The 23,494-nt window shown below is 48.6% G+C and overlaps 1 protein-coding gene across 1 annotated transcript in view; it reads right to left on the reverse strand.

The window, feature by feature from the left end:
* The window catches only part of LOC128270605 (uncharacterized transmembrane protein DDB_G0289901), a 72,225-nt gene that overhangs the window by 12,855 nt on the left and 35,876 nt on the right, over window positions 1-23,494 (reverse strand). Inside the window, exons 3-6 of the mRNA XM_053008015.1 lie at window positions 21,505-21,729; window positions 21,297-21,426; window positions 21,121-21,228; window positions 20,501-21,049 (exon numbers count right to left, since the gene is read on the reverse strand). Of these exons, the coding sequence (XP_052863975.1) occupies window positions 20,501-21,049; window positions 21,121-21,228; window positions 21,297-21,426; window positions 21,505-21,729 (1,012 nt within the window). The remainder of the gene's footprint in view (window positions 1-20,500; window positions 21,050-21,120; window positions 21,229-21,296; window positions 21,427-21,504; window positions 21,730-23,494) is intronic.

The raw sequence follows: 23,494 nt of genomic DNA on the forward strand, positions 1-23,494 counted from the left end.
TGCTCGACTTTATTCGACTCCTCGACTCGCACAATCGCAAGACTCCGGCCCAAGAATTGGGTCTCGCGGGATCGGCTCTCCTTTTACTTTCTGGTGGTTGTCGCCCGGGTTTTTTTTGGTTTTTTTGATTTTGGTTTTTGACTCTTTTTTTCGGGACTTCTTATTTCGCTAACGAAATAAGAAAGTTAATCGCTCGCCCCGATGAAGTGCGCAATGGTTGCGGCTAATGGAAAATCGGATTTCAGGACTTTCGGTCCGGTGCGTCCCGCGTGCACTGCGCAGTTGAATCGAAAACAACTTAAGTTCTTAATTAACTAACCGACCGCCGAGAGACGTCGAATTCGGAGTCGGAATGGTCGAGTTCTTCGCTCCGATTGCCCAAAAAAAAGCAAAGCACCCGACGAAAGGGCTCGAAGACACGAGCAGAGCAGTTATGTGGAGCGCAACAAAAGCGCTGCCTTTCCTTTTTATTTGGGAAAGCTCTCCTTTCCCGCGGTCGAGGCGTGGTCCTGGCTCCTGGGTCCCGAATATGACCGGGGTCGCCCCGACATGATAGCCACCCCGACCTCTGCCCGTTTGTCGTCTCGTCTCTTGCACTTTGCTTTCGGCCGGCTTCTTGGCCGGCTGCTTAATTAAGGTGAGAGCAAAACACTTGTTAACCCGTCGAAACGCATTTCGGTAATTAACTTCTCATTCGCAGATGATGGAAGCGAATTAACAGTTATAGCTTGCGCACAGAGAGAGAGACAGCGAAGTGAGTGGTAAGTGCCCGCGCTGACCGCGCTTCGCAGCTCATTGTGTCCAATTTAATAAATAAACATCTTAACGCACCCGGGGACAGGACCGACACCGGCTGGAAAGTTCTTGTCGCGCACGACGGCCAGCAAAACCAAAGTCGCAGTAACTTTATGAATACTGATTGCACAGCTGGGGTGCGCCACTGCCAGTCACCAGCCGACCAATTGGCCTCGGCAAGTAGTACAAAAAGGAACCACTCCCAGATTAAGTTGTAATAAAGAATTCGGCAAAGTGGTTTGCGATTTTACCGAACGGTCCCTAGCATCTCCAGGGAGAAAAGGAGTTTTACCAATATTTGTTACGGTGGCTCGTCAGTTCGATTCTTGCAAAGTGCACCAAACTTCAATTTCTGTCCGTTCTATAATAATAATAAATAAAGTAGTACAATATTTTAAAATATACAAAAGAACGTCATACGATTCGAATGTATGAGCTCAAACGACTCATTGCGTGTTGAGTTCGTAAGGGATTGCCAGAGAGGCATGGTGTCTTTTGAAGGACAAGATTTTATTGTCTTTAATAAAATCGAAGTTAGTAACATCATATATTGAAAGGTACATTTTTCCTCTTCCAAACGCATCCGATTTCATGCTAATTGGATGACACATTCAAAAAATACGCGAGTTTATGAGTCAGTAATTTTAGTACTCGCGTTACGAAAACGTAAACATGGAGCCAATTAAATTTTACTTTAAACTTGGTAAAAAATATAATGAAACCTACAATTTTGTTACAACAAGTTTATAATAATGAGTGTATGAGTAGAGCAAGAGATTTCAGATGAACGATTTCAGATCCATTAGAATTGCTGGAAAAAGTTTGGGAAGTTATTGCCGAGGATGGAAATTTCACTTTAAGGATAATAGCTGAAGAGTGCTATACAAACAAAGACAATATTTGGAATATTTTACGTAATGACTTGAAGAAAAGAAAAGTTTATGCTCATTTGGTTCCGCATGAATTAACGACCGGTTAAGAACGACCAAAAGGACGCTCTTAAGGCACATTCGAAAGACATGATTAAAACAATCAAAGAGGACAACAACCCTCCATATTCGTCAGATCCGTCACCATGATACTATTTCCTGTTCCCTAAGCTCAAATTGGCCTTGAAAGGATCCTTTTATGACAACATTCCAGCGATTCAAGCGGCTGTAACTTTTTAATCTGTAGTCCGATCCTCATTTATATGTTTTAAAAATAAAATCCCGTTTTTATCAAACATTCTGCGCATAACGGTAGTTGCCCAACATCAGAAAACATCGGATAATATTTGTGTGTAGATTTGAAAATAAAGTTGAGTCAGTTGAAAAGGACAGTAAATAGACCAATTCTGCATAAAGATGTTGAACATTCTTTTGAGTTCCTCATTACCTTACACCTTACGAAGTCACTCGGAATTCCTAGATCGGCGCTAAGTTTCGCACACAAATAATTCTTTCATTGTCAGACTGTTGATCCGAGGCCAGAATCCGATAGTCAGCCAAAAGATAACATCAATCTTACGCTGTGCTCAGGAAGGATGCAAGAAGTGATAAGTTGAAAATTGGCAACGAATCGTTACGATAAGATGTAAAATAGTGCAAAAACATGCGCACGCGTGTCGTGGGGCAATGCTAACTCAATTCGACTGTGTGGAGTTCAATTATTCGTCGAGCATCAATCGGTGATCGTTTTAAGATCGAAACGCTGTCGATTTTACTTACCCCAAGAATAGTGAACATAATTGTCAGCATTTTATAGCTTCAAAAGCTCGAAGAATTGAGCAAAACACATTACCGGGTGCTAAATGCATCGATGTAAACGCGATGAGAAAGACAAAGACGGATACGGGAGGAAGTTAAACTCGACAAATTGGCCGGTACGAGGGTTAAACGAAAGGTACAATATGCGAACATGACGCAAAATTACTGAACATGAATTAATCCTGGTTTAGAGATAAATTGAAACTCTCCCGCGCATAGATAGACTGTGTCTGGGATCTATTTGGCTAAACGGAAACACACCACTGTTGGTCCTCTCCATCGATTGCATAAAAGTCCGCAACTGCCCGCAAGGCCAACAGACTCGCGCAAGGCAAGCCGTTCGTTCGGTGTGCGGCCAATTACTAAATTCATGATAATCAACCCCCCCCCACGACACAGCTTCGATTGGCGGAGTTGCTCGATTCGACACGGAAGCATCACACCCTGCCCGGTAGCATGGCGCTCCAAAGGTCAGATGCAAGCGCCGGGTCCTGCTGCCGCCGCTGGCCAACGAACAATTACGTCCGTCGACGGCTGACGGCTCCGCGAGGCACGAGGGACAGATCAGCGGCAGTGAAGAATGCAGCCCTTCTAATATCGCCGCAAGATATCAACGGTCTCGCCTCTCCTCGATCACCGTCTATCGGGCCGACGCGACCGATCGACGGCTTGAAAACCGGCACCGACCTCGTCCACCCTCCTTGTCCAGGTGCAGCGGAACGGAAGGTGCAGTGGCGGATGGTGTGTGCGCAGTAGCCGCAAGAAAAATGAGAAGCGTACTTAACCCGGGCCCGGTCGGGACGCTGCAACGGTCGGGCCTCTAGACCTATCGCTAGTTCCCCATCGCGGACGGAACGATCGCAGCCGGGGCAAAGGTGGATTGCCGGTGGTCTGCCGAGCGCCCAGAAGGTAGCTGATCTTTGCGGCCACCGAGAAAAGCCATAGAAATATAATGAATCTGTTATGCGTATCTGCTGCCCGTCGACGCCCGTCAGCACCCAGCAGCACCAGTTCGTGGGCCGATCGGATCGGAGCCACAGCACGGCACAATGCAACATAATACCACCTCCCAGCTGTTCCACCGGGTGTGGGGTGGTCCGGAGGATTGCGGGTCCGGGATTTCGGAGTCTGCTACCCAGATAAGCGCTGCTCATCGCAGGGCGCACAATGCAGCCACGCAAAATAGTTCATTATGGCAAACTTGGCCGCTCATCGATCGGCTCAGGCAGGCAGGAAATGAGATAGTTTTGCGGATAGCAGACCATTACGGCGGGCGGAGGCGACGGGCACAGCACAAATTGCAGCTGCAGCTCAGATCAGCATCAACGGCCACTCTACGTCTACGTCTTTATCCCGTCCTGAAAGGTTCTTCCGCTGCAGTTCTACAATTCTTCTTCAGACGCGCGAGATGCGATTCAGACTGTGGCTGTGAACTGAGCACGGGTGGCTCGAAAAACGACTAATACACTGACAACACAGTAAACCAATAGCCTTATGAACTCTAGTCGATGACTTTATAAATCGATCAATGGTGAGAAAATTTCAAATTCAAAACACATCAAATTCGCATTCGAAATGTTGACTGTGGCTTATGGTGAAGCTATTTTGGACCGAAGCAAGGTTTCTTCGGTAGTACAAAATGTTCTCAGAGATTCGAGAAGATGTAAACGACAAAGAGGGGCCAGAAGCCCGAGCACGTCAACAACAAACGTAAACATTGATGAAGTGAACAAACTAAATTTTCACTTCGTCGATTCACCGTTAGGGAAGTTGCCGAGAACCTAAACATATCGATTGGGCTCGCATCGTATCGATCGCATTAACATTCCTATGGAGCTGTTGGACTCTATCCGCGATGACCCAAGTTTGGTCCAGAGGGTCATAACTGGTTACGCTCAGTCATCCCAATGGAAGAGACCGGAAAAACTCGACAATTTCGGTCGAATGGGAAGGTTTCCCTTACAGTTTTCTTCGATTGCAGGAGCGTTGTGCATTATGAGTTCTTGCCACAGGGTCAATACGGTCAATAAGGAATAGAAATAGGGAATTTGAAGTGCCACGAAAGGAACAAGATCACAAAAAATGATTTGTTAAAAGTGCTTCGAAGATTGGAAAGAAAACCTTGGCACAGGTGTACTAGGCTGCTCATTAAATTCAGAGAGCGCTGCTACGAGCCTAATTTTTTTTGTTATATTGGTAAACTCTTCATATGAGCGTATGTGAAGTTTCTTTTCAATCGGTCACTAAATTTTTTATTACAAACCATTTAGTATCGACATGTCACAGTATTTTTTACAATGGAAAAAATAAAATATGTGCAGTGATTTTATTTTTATTTTTGGAAGGTTTAAAAGGAAAGGAAATTTATGAATTATTGAAAGTCTATAAGGACTCTTTGCCTTCAATTAGGTGGTTAAATCCATGTCACAAATGTAAAAAAACAGACAAAACACCTGAAATCGTAAAACAATACAGGATATCGTTTTCGAAAATCGTCCAATCGCTGATAGAAATTAAATACAAGACCTAGCCAACTCATTGAGCAGTATAGCCAACATTTTGACTGTAGTTTTGGGTTCCTAAAAACGGTTTGCAAAATGGGTGGCGCATTCGTTAAAAAACCTTTCGAATGCATCTTTCTTGACAACATTTAAAGCGTTTTCGATAGGATAAAGTGGATTTGATGCATCGAATCATCACTGTGGATGAGAGTTGGGTCTATCACTATGATCCTGAATCAAAACAAGAGGCTAAAGAGTGGTTGGAACCGTTTTCTTCGGATCCAAAACGAGTTCGTTTAGAAATTGTCTAAAAAGATGTTAGCATCAGTTTTGTGGAATGCGAATGGAATTTTGCTAGCGGATTACTTGCAAATTGATAAAACAATAAATTTCGTTTTTTTTTACTCTTAAAGGGACGGGCAGAGCCGAATAATAAATAATAAATAATAAATAATAAATTTCGATTGTTGTTGTAACATTTTAGAACTGAATGTGAAAATTTATGGAAAAAAAAACCGGTTTGCAGAAGAAAAACATCGTCTTTCATCAGGGCAATGCACCGTGTCACAAGAGCATTTTGAAAATGGAAAAAAATCCATGAATTAAAGTTCGAATTGTTGAAGTATCCGCCCTATTCACCAGACTTGGCCTCTAGTGACTTCCAACTGTTTTCAAACCTAAAAAAAATCCTACACGGAAAGCAGTTTTCATCAAATGATGACGTCATAGCAGCTGTAAAGAATACTGTGACGTGACAAAAATACTGTCGATACTAAATGGCTTGTAAAAAAAAGTAAGTGACCGATTGAAATGAAACTTTCCATACGTTCATTTTGATAGTGTACCAATATTGCAAAAAAAAATTAAACTCGTAGCAGCGGCCGCTGTTGTCGAGGCTCCGAATTTAATGAGCAGCCTAGTATAACATATAATGGGGATTACTTTGAAGGGACAAAATAGATATTCATGAGTAAATAAAACACTTTTGAAAAAAACACCGAAATTGACGATCCTTTTTGAACACACTTCGTAAGTAATTTGAAGCGGAAAGCAATATTTATAAACTGGAGACTTTGGCAGTTCAACTAGTAGTTCGTGGAGACACTTATTGGTTTTGGGTGCCATTGATTGATCCCTCGCTGAAAGCAACACCATCGCCAAAGGTTCTTCAATATTTACTTCAACGGACGATGCATCTTTCGTTGCCACGAGATAATTATGCTACAACAGCATTGGAATTCCTTTCCGGCGCCGGTCAAAACCTACTTGTGGACCTACTTCATTGGGAAAACTTCACTTCAGCCTCTCTGCACTTCGGGGATCCGATCGATGGCACAACTGAGTCTTCGCTCTTCGGGCGGACATACCAAAATGTGTTGTGTTCGGTTCGGTGCAGTAAGTAGAGCTCGTTCCCTCTTCAGCGTTATGCTCTAGCGCATTTCTGGCTCGGTCCATCACACACGCGATCACCAACGAAGAAGTGGATCTTTTTTTCCGGTGGATTATGTTAATAACTTCACCATCTATCCGACGTCTATCGAATCGTTAGATTGCCGTGTCTCATTTGTTTTGCTTTCGGCCAATTTGCCACGTTTGTTTGGTTGATTTGACGGTCCTGGTGCGTATCGCAGGCTGAATCCCTAATCCAAGTTCCGGGTCCGGACATCAGCCAGTCTTGGGCTCAAACTTCAAACCATTCTAATTAAGTATTCCAGCATAAATCAACACATCGGCATCACACGACTAACCCACTTCTGGATGATCCTTCTCCGGCCCATCGTCGGAGCATCGTCTTGAGCATGCCGAGATCGCCGATCGCAGATGGCTGGCTCGCAGATCTGGGCGATCGCTGAGTTCAATGAACAGTTCATTGCGGTTTGGCGCAGAATATTGGCACCCTAAACTCAACTCGCAATCGATCACGCTGATGACTTCTCGGACCGGGGACCGCGCTATTTGGTGCGTTTGCACAAACATGACACAAATCCCCCGCCGCTGACCCGTCCCTTCCCGTGGCTCAGCCTCGCTGGAGGCTGATGACCACCTGACGTGGTTAAAATAGCATTCCCAGAGCGAGTGAGCGACGCGGGAACGGTTTTCCCACCAGCATCCCACCGGCGATTTCGCCCAAATAACCCCCAAAAGGAACAGATGTTCCGAGGAACCGTACCGTATTTCGGGTGTCTGCGTGTGTGTGTGTGCGCGGTTCTTTCTTCCTCCCGCCCGCTCTCTGGCCGGTCAGTTTGCTGTTTTGTTTTTATTTCTCCGCTCCGCACCCCTTATCCCGCACGCCGAGGCCGGGGCCGCCAACGAGTCTCGTTGGCGGAACAGGCCGGGAAGATGCCGGGCGGGGTGGAAGCGCCGGGCGGGGCCAGCCGTTTTTCCAGCTGGCGGCGGTGCGCGCACGGAAGACGAATTACTTACTTTTGCCTCATATTCTGTACCGTTCTAATTTCCCAATCACCCCCCTCAGGCGGTGCTGCGCACACATTACACCCCGGCGGCGGGTGCCGGGGGAGCCCCTTGCCACACTGCCACCCCCGGGGGGCAAAGATTGACCGGAGTCAATCAAGGTTTTTAAGACGAAATCACACCGTTTCGCTACCATTGTCGACCTTTGACGGGGTGCTGCTGGCGGGTGGTCTGGCGGGTGGTGGTCCGGACTGGGTGGGCGAGGTGTCCCTTCTTCCGCGGGCGCACTTTTGTTTCCCAGGCCCCCACGGACCGGAGGAATTCTCGGCACCGTAACGAATCCAATTAATGAGAACTAATCCGCCGCCACCGCCGTCGGTGGCCTGGAGCGGCAGGGAGCGGAAGCGGCAGGCCGTAGACCACCGCGACCACAGCGGGTCCGGGAATGGTGAATTAATAACAGGAAACGCTTTGTCGATTTATATTTTCTAAGCTACGAAACGGACGGAATCCCCCGGCAGGAGACCTCAGACCAGATCGGTTCTCTCGATCGTCCAGAATATCTGAGTCCCCCTGCTTCACCGCCTTGTCTAGGTCCGAGGAACCTCGAGACCGCCCAGAAAGCCCACAGAAGTGTCGCAGAAATGGAAGTGTCCGGAGCGTTCAAATCTTCTCCGAAACCATCCGCCCAGACCGCGGACCTGTTGGTCGCTGTCACCTGTGCCACGGATCGCCCGCTAGGTCAGAGGCTACACGCGTACGCGGAAACCTGTTTCAGCCTGTGTCTCCCGCTCTCTCGGCGCGTAGAACTTATTTCGAGAGCTGTTGAATTATTCAACGGGCCTCGGAAGTTATTTTCGACCGCGACGGAGCCGGCTTCGGATCGACCAGTCGTCCAGTTCTGATTCCGGTCTGCGGGACTACGCCTGGCGATAAATTAAACATGAGAGAGCCCCAAACTCGGCGAGTGCGTCATCCGAGAATAGGTGTCCGCCGACCGACCAAAGAGCAGAGGTTATTTGGCCAACCCCTTCGAGAGGTTCCTCCGGCGAATCCGGCGATGGCCTTCGGCGAGGTTCTAATCCCACCCGGTGGCTAATGACCTCCGCGGTGGCGTAGGCGCCCCCTCGATGGGAATCGCCCAGGTCGTGCACCAGATCGTTCCTGTGTCCTGTGACCTGCGCCTCTCTCGCCCAAAACCCTGTGTCGGTCCGCCGGCCACCGAACTATCTGTTGATTCCAATCAAGGTTCACGACTATTTTCGCCATGGATTATAATATTCCGGAGTAAGGCCCGAGTGTGCTGGGATTTGCATCATGACCGAGACGGTGGTGGTGGCGGCGGCGGACAGCGACGACCCGACCACAGGCTGTGGCACCCAAACTGGTTAACAATAAATAGCGAAAAAGGTTAGCATTTGCATAAAACTGTTTCTAAAACACGGACTGGAACCAGAAACAAAAATAACACGGGTCACCGCATGATGGCGGCGGCGGCGGCGGCGACGACGCCGGGGGGTACGGGCACCACCACCACAACCGGCCCCCGAGGGGGGGCTGCGATAGTGTTTTGTGAATGGGTCCCCCCCATAAACCTGTACCAATAATATGCCGCGCGAACCAGTTCGCGAGCGGGGATCGCGGATCAAAGGTATTTTGAGGACGCCTCTCGCCTAAAGATAGAGAGGCCGCCGCGTCCTCGCTTCGCTTTGGCGTCGTCTTCCGATGGGCGGCAGATATTTTGGGGCGGTTTCGAGAGTTTAGTGTCCGCCTCGAGAGGTACTACGACGAACGTAGTAAGCCAATGTCCTAATTCCGAACATAAACAAATGGGGGCATCCATCAAGTGGCTGGATTTTAAACTAAAAGGTGGCTATGTCAAAAAATGGTCAACTTCAACTTGACGTATTATTTTTCATAGTGCATCAAAAAATCTTGTATACCTCTCATTTTAAAGATGTTTTTGTCTAGAATCATACGTATTATTCGATTTTGACATTTGCCCTTCATTTGTGGAAATGTCGTCGAAACAAGAGGAACATCGTTTCAAAATTTTGCACCGTCAGCGCGAAAATCTGAACTACTCGCGCGCCAGGTTAGCAAAATTAATGAACGTGGCAACCCATGTATTAAAAGTATTCGGAGAACGTTTGACGACAGTCAGAAAGACTGGATTAGGTGGTAGTCGGAAACAGGAGACCGAAAAACGACGAAACGGGTGATCAGTTGTTTCAAGCGGAATCCCAAACTCTCCATCCAAGATGTCGCAGGCAAGCTGGAAGTATCGTCTTCAACCGTGCAACGAACCATAATACGAGCTAGTCTAGCATTCTAGAAGAAAGTAGTGACTTCAAATCCTGACGACAAGCAAAACATGTCGGCCAGAAAACGATCGCGAGATCTATGCATAAAGATTTTAACGAAATTTGTTGCGTCATGAAACCTACGTCTAGGCAAACCTTAAACAGCTTCCTGGACAGGAGTACTATGGTGCAACTGAAAGAGAAAATGTAGGACAGATTTTCAAGGACATAAAGCTGTCGAAATTCGCAAAGAAATATCTCGTATGCGAGCTTTCTGTTCCTGTGATTTAAAAAGTGTCATTTACATCGCGATCGGTACCATCAACCAGGACATTTATGTCCGAGAGTGTCTGAATAAACGTCTGTTGCCTTTTCTGAAAAAGCACAAAAGTTTCGTTCTGTTTTGGCCACATTTAGCATCCTGTCGTTATGGGAAAAAGGCCATGGAGTGATATGCAGCAAACAACGTCCAGCTGGTGGTGCCAACACGCCAGAGCTCCGCCCAATCGAAAAATATTGGGCCATCGTCAACCGGAACCTCAAGAAGACTTGTAAAACAGTTGTCAGTAAGATGGAATTCAGAAAACAACTGGCGTTCTGCAGCAGAGAAAGCGACCAAGAAAACGGTGCAAGAGTTAATGAAAGGAGTAAAACGAAAGGTCCGGCAATTCGCATTCCTTAGGACGGAGGCTTGAATGATAATTCTTTACATATTCTGTATAAAATAAGCTTTCACAAGAAATATGACTTGATTTTTTAATAACCAATTTTTGACCCAAACACCCTTTACATTCTGGAAATTGGAAACATTTAGTACAAACTTCACGTCGTTTACGAAATGGGACGCTACAAGCTTGCAGAAAATGGTGGAAATATTAAAAAGCTTCTCTCCAAAGTGGGCGAGTCTTCAACTCAAACTGTAAGAAATTTGAAAAACTCATTTCACATAGGTCGTCCCAGAAGCCAATGCACCCACAACGAGTGACTGTCTGGTGTGGATTTTGGTTTGACGCCACCGAGAAATGTTGGCTGGGATTGATTCTTCGGCGAAATTAAAGCTGGACAACTTGGACGACATTTGTTCCTATTGGTCCATCCTATTTTGGAGATGGACCCACCGTGACTACTAATGACGCATCTGTTCCGGGGACTGGTCTCTCGAACTCTGACGTCTTTTCGGCTTGCGGTCGGATGATCTACGGACGAGAGCCACAGATCCCGGATCCGGTGGGTTATTGGACAATAACAAACTCTCTGCGAACTTCTCTTCCAGAGAGCAAATGGAAAAAAACGCGACCAGATAAAAGCGCGACCAGGTCGCCTTAAGCTCGGGTTCGCTTCTCTCTCCTTCTACCTCGCGTGTGCGCGCTCTCGATCGCTATCTTTGGAATCTGTGCTCCCCTCGCTCCCCTCGATATGGGGGCCTGCATAGAACAGGAATGTAACGAGACTAGTAGATCTCGAGATCTGGAGGCTGCAGCGGTGAGGCGATGCGCGGTGCAGTGTCAACGGTAAAACGGGATCATGCGCCGTGTATGGCGATGGCTTCTCGCGCACGGTCGAAGATCATGATGCTTGATGCTGCTGCTGCTGCCGCTGCTGATGATGATGATCGTCCGGAGAAACAAAAAAAAACTATCAACGCGATGCGGAGCGAAGGGGAGCGAAGGGGGGAGGGACCAGTCCGGCCGTGGCAAGTCGCTGAAAACCAGGCCCTGAAAACGAGATCAAAGTTCTCGCTCCACAGCCATCAGCCGCCCCGGGTCCTACACCGCAACAGCTGCACCAACCAGCAGCACCAGTCAACCTATCCTTGAACTCGCGCCACCGACCGCCGCTGCACTTCCAGCTCCTCCGCTCGCCGGGTTCGACCTATCCGCGCCCCGGGAAGTAGTTGACTTCTAGCCGGAGCCTTCAAAACCGAGAGGCCAAACGGGCGGAACTTGTTCTCATTCTGGCCTGCCTTTCCAAGACTGGCTGGCTGGCTGGCGGGCTGGTGGTGGGTGCGTGCGGCGTAGCGTGGCGGGCGAATCTTGGCCTAGCGATCTACGGACGGCAGGTTGGAGCAGGTTCGCTCTCGCGCGACCTGCCGCCCCGTGCCCCGTCTGCCTTTGGGACCCGCGCGCGCGCGCGCGAGATCAAGACGTGGCCATAGTTCGAGACGGGATCAATGACATCTATCGTGACATCGAGATCTGGTGGATCTTGTTCTTTCTCCTTCCGTCGCCACCGCCGCCTTCCTGCTTCGGTTTCAGGTCTCCTCCCGTTCTTCCTGCTCCTTCTTCGCTTCGCTTGGGTCGATGAAATGGGGAACATTTTTTGCCCTCGGATCCTCTCTCTCTCTCTCTCTCTCTCGGGCACGCAACTCCATCCCCGGCGCGATCGATCCAATTCTCCGCCCCGGAATCAAATCATGCGACCGGTCACAAGGAATGTATCTCTTTCCGCTGTTTAACCTTTGGAACCCGCCGGCCGATCGGTCCCAAGCCCAAATTAGACAGGGAGGCTTTTTTACCCCCCAAAAACGTCGGGGTTTGGGTCGGAACGTCGGGTGAAAGCGAAGGGGTCACGCAGCGCGGACCGGACGGTCGGATATCGGAGCCCGCGACCCGCCCCGCGAGTGGCCTTTGGGGCCGGGTGGTCGTTTGGTCGCGTTGTTTCGCTTTTCCTGGCCGATCGCCGAGCGACATTTTATCATCCGCCAGGCTCCAAATGGACATTTAAATTCATTCGCACGCAAACCTTGCGGGACGTTGCGAAATGGCCAGGGTCGAAAGGCAATTTGGGGGTTGGGCAGCAGCAGCAGTCGACCGAAAACCGGACCACCGGTGACCGCGAGCTGCGATTGCGGGCGATTTATTTGGTAAGAACAGTGTAACTTACACGCCAAACAGTGTCCACAACGGGCGGTTGCGAAGTTAATTGACGCTTTGAATGCCCAACGGCACGATAAGATAAGCGTGGCGAAGTGATATGGCGAAGTCAGTACCTATGAATGGGTCACAGTAACCGATGCAGTAGCGACTGGCGGGTCAACTGGAATGTAAATTTTACAAACTATTTTTGAAAATCAAACAAGCTCTTCATTTCATTAGCATGCTACCAGCCCAACCTTTTCTTATATAAGTTTTATCCTTACTCGATTATCAAATCAGATCTCTCCTAATCGAAGACCCTTCCTACCGACTTCATCGGCGATTCAGAATGGAGCGTCCAGTACAGAGATGCATCTATTCGTTCGTACGCTTTATCTTCCTGTAAGATTCTTCGTTTATTTCTATCCTTCGCCTTCACGATCACAACCGCACGGTGACAGCTTCGAGATGCTGTCTCAATTTGGATCCTCTACGCTTGAAGGATTGAGAAAGAAAAACCCCAAGTAAACCACTTGTTTTGATCCGTCAGACCCTTGAACAAGGTATAATACAGCGTATTACTCTAATCTGGTGGTAATGTTGAACATAAAACCTGTAGCAACCTTAGACAAGTGACTGTGAATGACTGACCCGCTTGATAATCAAATATCAGGTCTAAAAGTGTAAATGGATTGTATAAACAGATGGCTCTAGCTGTTAATTTGGTCCTCCTCATTATGCTTTTTTGGCAACACTGCCGTGTTTTAATTGATGCAAATGATAGCAAATGATTTCATGTCGATCAAAATATTAACTTTGTTTGCAACTTATCTTTGAACAGGTTAGACCATGTAGAATTCTGTGCCTGAAAATAACGTTTTGCGGTTTCGGATTGCTTTTCTGCTACCTGTTGAAGAAAACTGCTACAAAATCGCACCAAATGCTTGTCAAAGGTTGCTTTGGGAAGATCGAAGTGTTTTGAGTGGTTTAAAAATCTTGAAAATAGCGAATTTGACGAAACAAGCAAAGAGCGTCGGAGGACTCCAAAAAAGTTCGAGGACGCTGAACTAGAAGAACTGTTGAACGAAAATGACAAGTAAACGCAACAACAGCCCGCGGCTCAGCTAAATGTGTCCCAATACGCCATATCCCTACGTTTGAAGGCCCTGGGAAAGATCCAGAAGATTAAAAAATGGATGAACACATGAACTGAACGAAAGACAGCAAGAAAACCGAAAAATGTGAAATTCCGTTCGGAAGGCTCAAACTTACTTGCAAAAAACCTATAATTTGGTGTGCCCAAAGGTATGACACACTGAACGGAAAGCGAAAGATTGTGTATTGCGAATGCCTAGAACCCACTAATTGTGCCCTAAAAGAAGGAAGTTAAACGAAAACATCCTCCAAACACCTCTGCCAACTTACACTGCTAGTTTTATTGCTGCACTCAAAACTGATAAGACGAGCGGGTGTAATCCACCGGCCCAAGGCACCCCCGCCGTAAGCCGATTGGGAGCACGTGTCGAGGACTCACCACCGGCCACCGGTTTCGCCAGGCGTAGCCCGACCTGCCAAAAGAGCTGTGTGTCCATGCTCGTGCGATAATTACATTTGACAGCTCCGTGTGTCCGATCGGCGCATAGGTGGTGCCGCAGCGCCAGTGGTCAGCAGTCTCTCGAGTGGCGTCAACTGCCGTTCGTGATCTACAACGGCCTCCCGCACCCGACCTGCGGCATCCCACCCGCCCCGGGCGCGTATCCAGGTTCGCCGGCTGTAAATCATGTGCAGGCGCTAATCTTCGCCGATTAATCTCCCTGCGGCCGGCTTGCGACTTGTGTGACCACGGAACCCCAGAAGGTGCAGTCACTCGACAGCAACGACGACGACGACGACGACTGCACGATGGGAGCGTTTGCTGACAGGAGCCAATTTTCCGACTTCCAAAGTGTCATTTGTTTACGACACCGTGGCCTTGCCCGCGTCGTGAGCGTGTGCGGAGGCGGACAACTCTGGTCTGGTCTGGAACTGGATCGACGAAGGCGACGACGCGGAGGAGTTGCAGGAAATGTAGTGCACGGCGCACGGCGACCGGCCACACTTGGGCCGACGGCGACATAGCATGACGAGAGACGATTTTCTGGTAGCTCTAGCCGAGGAATGTGCGGCCGCGGCCCGATCTGGGCGATATCATAATTTTTCCCTTTACTGGTTATCGGCCGGTCCTCGGCCCGGGTACGTGCGGGGACCACAACATACCGGATAGGGCAGAAATGATTGGTCCGAACTGGAAGCGCACCAGGAAAAGGCTACGACGACGGAGGCGAGCCAGAGAGACGAAGCAAAAAAAAAAAATGTTGACCGACTGCGTGCCACCATAACGTCATTTGCGGGCTGCGGTCCGAATGAAAAAGTGCATGCCGTGGTCACAAAGTAACGGCTTCTAGGACTTCCCACGAGCGCGCGGCCAACCGGCGGCACGGGCAGGTCGCCGCATTTGTCATCGCTGTGCTCATCAGTGATCGATCGGCCCCCGGTTATTAGGTGGACCGGTGGACAGCTTGGAAAGGGGTATTGCTTGAAATAGAGTGCTCAGCGTCAGGCGAAACAAACATATTCTCGGCCGTAAAAACCTCAGCGTCCATTACAGTCAAAGAGAACCATTAGATGGACAAATGCTTAACGTCAAATCTCAGTCGTACCGTAGCGTAGTGAGACTTTTTTCAGAGAAATCACATGTTTATTGCATTGAAATGAAATAGTCTATTTTGTTACAAGAGTTACCGCTCCGTGGCTTCTAGCCGGACGTTTTTCGATCAAATCATGCTTCAAATTGATTATTTGCTGTCGGTAGCGATCTGTGTTATTGGTTTCACCACGTTTTAGGAGCGTATGGTACACCACACCTTTCTGGTCCCATCAGACACACAGTATTGTCTTTTAACCGAATCGATCTGGTTTTGCAGTGGAAGTTAATGGTTTTCCGTGACTGACTCATGATTGTTTTCTTTTTAGGATTCTCAAAATGCTTCTAGTTTCCATCCCCAATCACGATCTAATGACGAGAAATGACTTCCTTTTGTATCTGGAGAGCATAACTGCTCAGTTGGTTTTTCGGCTTTCCTGCTGTCTTTCGTTCAGTTCATTTCATGGTCTTCTGGATCTTTCCCAGGCCTTTCACCAGGTAGCAAAAAACCAATGATGTCCGCATTTCGTATTTTTCAATCACAACAAACAGTGGACATGTTCAAACGCGCTCAAACGTACTTTGCCACGTGCTGTAACGTGCTGTATGTTTCGTTTTAAGTTGAAATCCTTTGCCAGATGTCAAAGCAAGGTAATGTTGCCAAAATAGCATAATGAGGAGGACCAAATTGACAGCTAGAGCCATCTGTCTAAACAGTCGAATTCTATATTTGGACCAAACAAAATGACAGGAAAAAGTTTGAAAAATGAAGGAAATCCCAGACACAGGTCATAATTTCTCAAAGTCTCTATAATCACAAGAAACAAAAAAACAGATCATAATTCGCGTATCAGACTTGAAAGACCAAATTTGTGGAAAGATAATTCTTGGTTCAACTTCCAGCGTGATCATTTCCGCCACAAATACCGTATTCGGCTGATTTGAGCTCTGGCTATTCGCTCAACTTGAGAGGGCGTTCCGTGGACTGTCAATAGTGTTGAAGGCTATTGCTCAACAGAACTTTTCGAACCGTTTCTAGAATGGGAACAAACGTAAACCTAGATGCCCATTGCATAGAGTAGCGAATATTGCAAAGGTATAAGCATAAAGAAAGATTTTTCGAGTTATAAGCGAATTTCCGATAGCTTTTTGGCCACAGTAGTACAGTCTCAAGTACCACACCAGCAGCCCTTAGTCCATGGTGGTAGCTGCTGTTGGGGCTCTCAAAGAGCGGGGCCAATTGCAAGAATGCCAGCAAAGCTGCCAACTACGAAATGGTGCCTTTACCGTCACACTATCATCACCGCCCTAGCCCCTAGCCTCGGTCAGCCGCCATTCGATTCGCGTCGGTTTCGGTAGCAAGTGGTCTGTGGCATGGCGTGATAAATTAATACTGTTACCACGACATTCCACGGCGGCATGGCGAAAAGCCACCCGATGCCAGAGATTAAGCCCTGCTACCCCAGCTCTATTTGTACCTCATTTCCTTATGCTGACGGTTTCGGAATGATCTCGGAGATGCCAGAGCGTTATAAGCCGGGTATGGGACGGGGATATAATGCGTGCAATTAGTCGTGCAAACTGCAGCACTATTTACACGTGCGGCACGTGTGCGCAACGCCCAGAGCTCACTTTGTAACGCCCCACCCGGCGCGGCCGGGTTCATAAAATTTGAAATTCAAATTCGAAAATACCAGACTCGGCGCGCTTAGCTGACCCGATAATTAATGTAATCCCAGGCCGGTGTGAGCCGGTGCGAGCAACGGCTCATTTAACGCGGCGGTGGCGCGAGTGATAAGAAAATTATCAAACCCCAATCAGTGTCATTACCGAGTGCATTATCACTTTATAATGGAAGCCCTTTCGATTATCGCGGTCGGCGGTCCAGCATCTCTCGTCGATGAAAAGCGCGTTGTGGGGCCGCGCAAAAAACGCGGTGAATTAGATAATTGGAAAAACGGTCACTATAACGGGCTATTAGGCAGCGGCGTCGGTACCATTTCGAACTAATTACATTCATCAAACATTACATCAATTTATCAAACCGTGCCCGCCGCATCGTGGACAGCTTTTTGTGTAAGGTGCTCGCAAAAACTAGTCTCCGTGGGACACGGTGGCCAGTAAACAAACACGGCGCAGTCACGGGTCGGACGGTTTCCGTGCGCTTTTTCGCTCCTAACCAGTCAGTAATTGGTTGAGCGCCTTCTCAACCCGTTGCGCGTAAAGCTCATATGGAAATTTTCCAGCTCGCCACCTCGCGAACCTCGAGAAGCGGTTAAAATACAATTTAAATTGAGAGATTAACCGCGGCGCTCGGATACGGGCTCTGAGACCGAGACCGCCTTCGTGTGAAAACGTTTCACGCAGTCCCCACGATGGCCTCCGTCAGCCCGCCAGCTAGCGAATGTTAATCTTACAAATCGATAATAAATGTGGTACGAACGAGAGTATAATGGTAATAATGCTGTGGCGATCGTAAAACGGGTGAAACGGGCACGACCGGGCCGGAGCTGGGCAGCTTTCGACGAAAGGCACTACATTCGATATCGAACGCGAACTGGTCTCTCTCTTGGGGCTGCTCATTTGGGCGTTGCATTGGAAAGAATTAATACAACGTGGCTCCTCATTTGGTTACGGGAAAGTTTAGGGGGAAAAGCTGCTCAGTTACAAACAGCTCTCTTGCAAATGGATAGAATCCACTTAAATATCATGTTGCAACCGTTTGCAAACGGGTAATAACAATTTATATCCTCAGAAGGTGTGCCTCTTTCCGACTTTTGACAACTGCCGTCAATGTACAATAATAATTTTTTTCGGTAATAAACATATGTAACAAACACATTCTATGAACAATTTAATTCGACGATCGTCTAGCACCATTTGGCGAACTTTGGCGATGTTTTCATCGGTAATTGCAGTATTTGGACGTCCCGAACACGTTCATTGTTTCCCAAGCTCTTATGGCTACGTTTAAATTTAGTTGTCCAAAAATTGCACAGCAGTAAATGACTCCAACCACATTACATAAGTAGGACAAACGCCAATTTTCAACAGTTTATAAAAAAAACTTTACAAAGAAAGTGTTTGGGTTTTACTACAAAATTCCAGGAAGGATCGTTCGGTCTTGTTTTTCGACTTCGACCAATAGCGAATTAAGACGCTCTATCCCATATGCCGATTTCCTGTTTGAAGGGCGTACAATATTTTTAAAATTTCTTCCTTTCTGTTGTTTAAAAATGCAAATACAAAACTCAAAACACAATAAATGGTAGCTTCTTATCTTGTTTCTCTGTTCAGTCTTTCGTTAAATGATGTTTGTTATAATAACAGTTGAATTCCTTAAAACTCTTTAACACCATCATTGCTCAAAGGAATATTCCGAAGACGGAAACCAGGCACGTCGAAATTATGTGCCTTGAAAATAATGCAGCTCGTGAGCTGTCAAACGATATAGTGCATACGGAAGCACAGTTGAAAAGAGCAAACAATCTGCCGTCAACGGCCCTTTTCCTTTTCTTCAGAGTGTCCCCATACACAAAACCCACCTCATCTCTGATTTGCGTAGGAGTATTGCCTATTAAAAGTAAATATTTAATGACTCTCCGATACTCGATTTGGTCCCTTTTCTAACATCAACTAACTCAAACGATTGTTACATAAAAACTGCGCATCAAAATTGGCTAAAATGTTTGTGAGTGTCAGAAAATTCACAACCAAATTCACTAGCTTTTATTTATTAGTCTTGCCATCTTGTTGAATTAGGAAACTTGTCAGAACGCCCTCGTATTAGGCATCGTTCGTTCTAAAGTTATTTGATTCCCATGCAAACGATGTCAGTTCCGACCAACATTCTAGACAACATAACTTTTCCCGTTCTAATATGTGCTTAACTTTAGATCCAATAATCCCGATACGTAATGTGGCTATTGGTTGTTATTGGCTTAAGTAGTTGAGAGCAGTTAAAGGTCTGAAATCTTTCACATGTTGAGAGCAACTTATTTAGAGCAACTTTTCTGTCTACAGCGCTTTATATAGTAAGGGGGCAAGTTGAGTCCGGTCGTTTCCGGTTGATTGGCAATCACGTGTGATTTGGACAGTTACATCCGTAGATCATGGTCGATGGCCAAATCAACCTTCATGTTCGATGCCGATGTTCGGGCCCTTAATGCTCGATAACAGAATAACTGTTGAGTAGTAATGAACGGTTGCCGTTACTACCCAAAAAGCCCCAACTTTCGGCAGAACACACACGATTGACGGCACCGACGGGGTGACCGAGAAGAAAAAGAAATCGAAGCAATCGGCTGCGAATCACCGCCACCCGAGTTGTCCCCAATTGGCGGGCGCGGGGCAATTGCGCAAAGCCAAGAATCACGAGCATCATCGATCTTCGGCGCGAAGCATTTGTGGAAACGTGTCGAACGTGTCGTCGTGTGAAAGGCGTTGCGGCGGGTTGCCCTCACTTCCTCTTCAAGATGCGCTCGGCTCTACTCGGTGCATCAATTTGCAATGCAGCGTGCGCGCACCGCACCGAACGCCACGGATGCAACGGATCGATTGCACCAGGAACACCACGTCCCCCCGCCCGGCGGAGGGGCACCCGCGCGAAACGCGCCTCGCTTTTGAGGTCAGTGCGCGAGAAGGAAAAGAAAACAAATAACAACCGAGCGAACAGCACACCGAAATGGGAACAATTGGGCCGCGGCACCGCGAGAGCTGTGGGCTGGGAAACAAAAGGTTTAAACCACCGTCAACAAGGCGGGCGCCGGTGTCGCAAATCGCTCCTAAGCAGCGGTCCAAATTGCCCACCACGATCGATGCCCGAACGGAACCACGATGGCTCCCCTCACGATCGATGACACTCTGGTGCTTGATCGAATCACGAAACGTTTCCCAACGATCTCTCTCGTGTCACGCGAGTCGACCCGGCGAGTGGTGAGTTTTCCCGCGCAAAGTGTTGTGAAAAAAGCGCAAGCCTCCGCACGCCGAAATAAACGAAAGACTTCAACGGTGGCGCAAGACAGGAACCCTCACAGAACGGTCAACGTGTCGTGGAAGGTGTCAAGAAGACGACGCAGCGCGAGGTGAGGGGTGCCAAATAAACCTGTCGTCGGGGTCGGGTGACACGCCTCCTGTCGCTGCGTCGCTAGCGTTTTATTGCGCTCTCCCATCGGCTAAACTAAACCGTTAGACGGTCACTCACCTGGACGTACTCGGCGCAGATGTCGATGCTGGCTACAAAGTCACACACGTGGTCCACGGTCCAGGCACCGATCTCCTCGATCCGCGCGTGGCACTTCCGGCTTGTCGGCTTCAGGTCGAGCAGCGAATCGGACGGCTGGCTGTTGGTGGAACTGGGCGCCGGTGACGCTTCCCGGTGGCGGCCGCTGCTCGCGGTCGGCGACAACTTTATCCGCTTGCTGGGGGTCGGCGTGGATGCGCTCAGGTCAAGCGGGAACGTTGTGGCCAGGGTCGGTTCCGGTGCCCGCGAGGGTGACTTGAGTGAGGCACCCGCCGACGGCACTACCGCTTGGGACGGGAAGCCCGTGGACAAACCATGGTGGTGCTGGTGGCTGGGCAGCAACCCCGGCAGGTACCCGGTAGCGGCGAACGGTGACGGGAAGTGGTGGTGGTGGGTGGTGCCCGCGGACGGGGAGGAGCTGCGCGACAAGGACAACGGTTTCCGGTTGAGCCCACCACCCGTGTCCGTCTTGAGAATGTGGTGAATGTCGGACTCTTTCGCTGCCCGGGCCTAAGAAAAGAAATCCAAAAAGGATCTTAGTAAAAAAAATGGTCCTTGAGGAACGTAAAAGCGCCACCTACCAGCGTGACCAGGGCCTGCGTGCTGCTCATGTCGATCAGGGGCGGGAAGACGGCCGATTGGAATGGAAGCCCCGAGAACAGTGACGTCATAATACTTGGATTAGGTACCTGAGCGGGGGCAAATAAACGGGGGTCAATCAATCGAAGGACCAGGTGGCCACCAGGTGCGAACTTACTTGAGTGGAGGTAAGTGGGCTGCTCTTCTTGCCGCCGCCGCCACCGCTCAGCGAGCCCTCGATGAACGATTTCGGCTGAGTGAAGCGCATTTTTGGTTCAAGAAAGGAATTTTTCATATTCTGCGATACACTGCGGAAAGAAGTGGGAACCGGGGAACGGGTGTTACACAGGGGTTGGAGCTGGCGCCCCGCAGCTGGCGATACTTACTCATTAGAGTTGTTGTTGTTGTTGTTGTACTTGGCGGCCAGGCTGCGCATGAAGTCGGAATAGTTGCGCGCCTGGAATTCGGGTCGCCCAACGGTGCCCAGTGAGTTCGGTGACGGAAGTAAACCACCGCCGCCACTCGCCACCGGGAACCCGTCACCGCCACCTGCGGGGTGCATCGTTTGCGGTGGCGTCCCGGAGAAGGACGACGGGGTAGCGCTACGCGACCTGCCGCCCGATGACCGACCGGACCGGTGACAAATGGGTGAAGGGCAGCGAGGAGAGCGAGGGGAGAATCGTGGAAAGAAAAATATAAATTACTTGACTAATTACATCAATCCCGCTTCGGTTCAGCAGCCCGTGGGGCCTTCATCAAGATAAACAAACGAAATCTGAAGGAACTGTAAACAAATTGATAGCCCTTTTCGCGGACAAGATAATCAGCCGCGCGCGGGAAGAGTGTGCGAAAGAGGAGGCAAAAACAAACGCTCTCTCTCTGTCCCTCACACACACCTCTCTCTCTTCGGGAGGTGCACGATGGGATCGAGAAAAATTAATTTTGCCCCCGTGGCGTTATATGGCCGCGCCGCGCTGGAAGAGAAGGAAGGACACACACACACACACAGGCACACACACATGCCCATAATGGGTGTGTGTCAACTGACAAAAGAAAAACATCGACCACCACCACCGTCATCATCATCATCATCATCTCCGGGCCGAAGAACCGAACAGCCTAATGAAATTAACGATCAAACTTTCAAGTTCAATAACCGAGACTGATGGGCCAATGTGACACGACGTGCGATACGGTTCGGCACACACACACACACACACAGACACACGGTGGCGTGACGTTCCTGACACCTGCTAGCGCCCTGCAGCCGGGGATTGCGAATGGGATTTGATACACTTTTAATTATGTGTCACCGCCTAGGTTTTGGTGGCCGCCGCATTACCGCAGCATAGTTATGACTGTGGTTCGCGTGACTGGCATCGGCGGCGGTCGAAGAAGAGATTGGGAATGATTGGGCGTTTCACGCCACGAACACTCGAAATTATAGGCCGTTGCGCCGCCGTTCGATGACGGGCACGTCGGCCACAGTCAGAGGCGCTCCAGTATGACACGTACAGCGCAATTAGTTGAGGTCAATTAGCGCACATGTTGGCGGGTAGGTCCAAAGGTTCAAACACCGCCGAGTTCCAGCCATCTGGACGTCCTAACGAGAGACTTTGCAGATTAGTTCGTAATTCGCTATTCTCATGACATGACCAGACCACTGGAGCATGGCGAGGCGTATACGCTGCACGACAGTGAGGTCGCTGTTGTAGCGACTTCTCCATTGTTCCTCGACACCTATGGGGCCAAAAATGATTCTGAATATCTAGGAAGCGCCCAAGGAGGTTTCGTCAGTTTTGGACAGAGTCCATGTCACAGGAGCGTATGGAAGTACTGGGATTAAAAGGGTTCTGCATAACCACAACCTCGACTGTTGGCTACTAGATCTCTAGCACGAGTATGCTAGGTTATGTCGCTGTTAGCGCTAAGCTTTTACTCCAGATAGCTGAAGCTTGAGGCGGTTGGACGATCTTGCCTACTCTTCAACATCGCGTTGCAACGAGTCGTCCAGTGGAAAAAGGACGCTCTACTTCAAACATTTTCCAACAATGGAACAGAAACTCATTCGAATGCAACTTTCTCGGCGACAATTAGAGCTTTTTCGAAAGGATAAACCATCATCACTATGGATGACACTTGGGTCTATCACCGTGATGATGATGATGATGATGATGAAGATGATGATGAGCCCACCTCTTTCCCCAACAATGGATTGAGATGGCGAGTTATCTTACGATATTAAAAAACTATTAAAAAAAACCGTCCTACTTTATTTCAAAATGGTGATTTTGGCTGATATACCCTGGAGAATTTCAAATGAATCTCTATTCCTTCTGGTGAATCTGGTTCTTTGGTTCCGAAACGAGTTCGTGT

This window comes from Anopheles cruzii, chromosome 3 (genome assembly GCF_943734635.1).
Source record: "Anopheles cruzii chromosome 3, idAnoCruzAS_RS32_06, whole genome shotgun sequence".
Classification (NCBI taxonomy): Eukaryota; Metazoa; Arthropoda; class Insecta; order Diptera; family Culicidae; genus Anopheles; species Anopheles cruzii.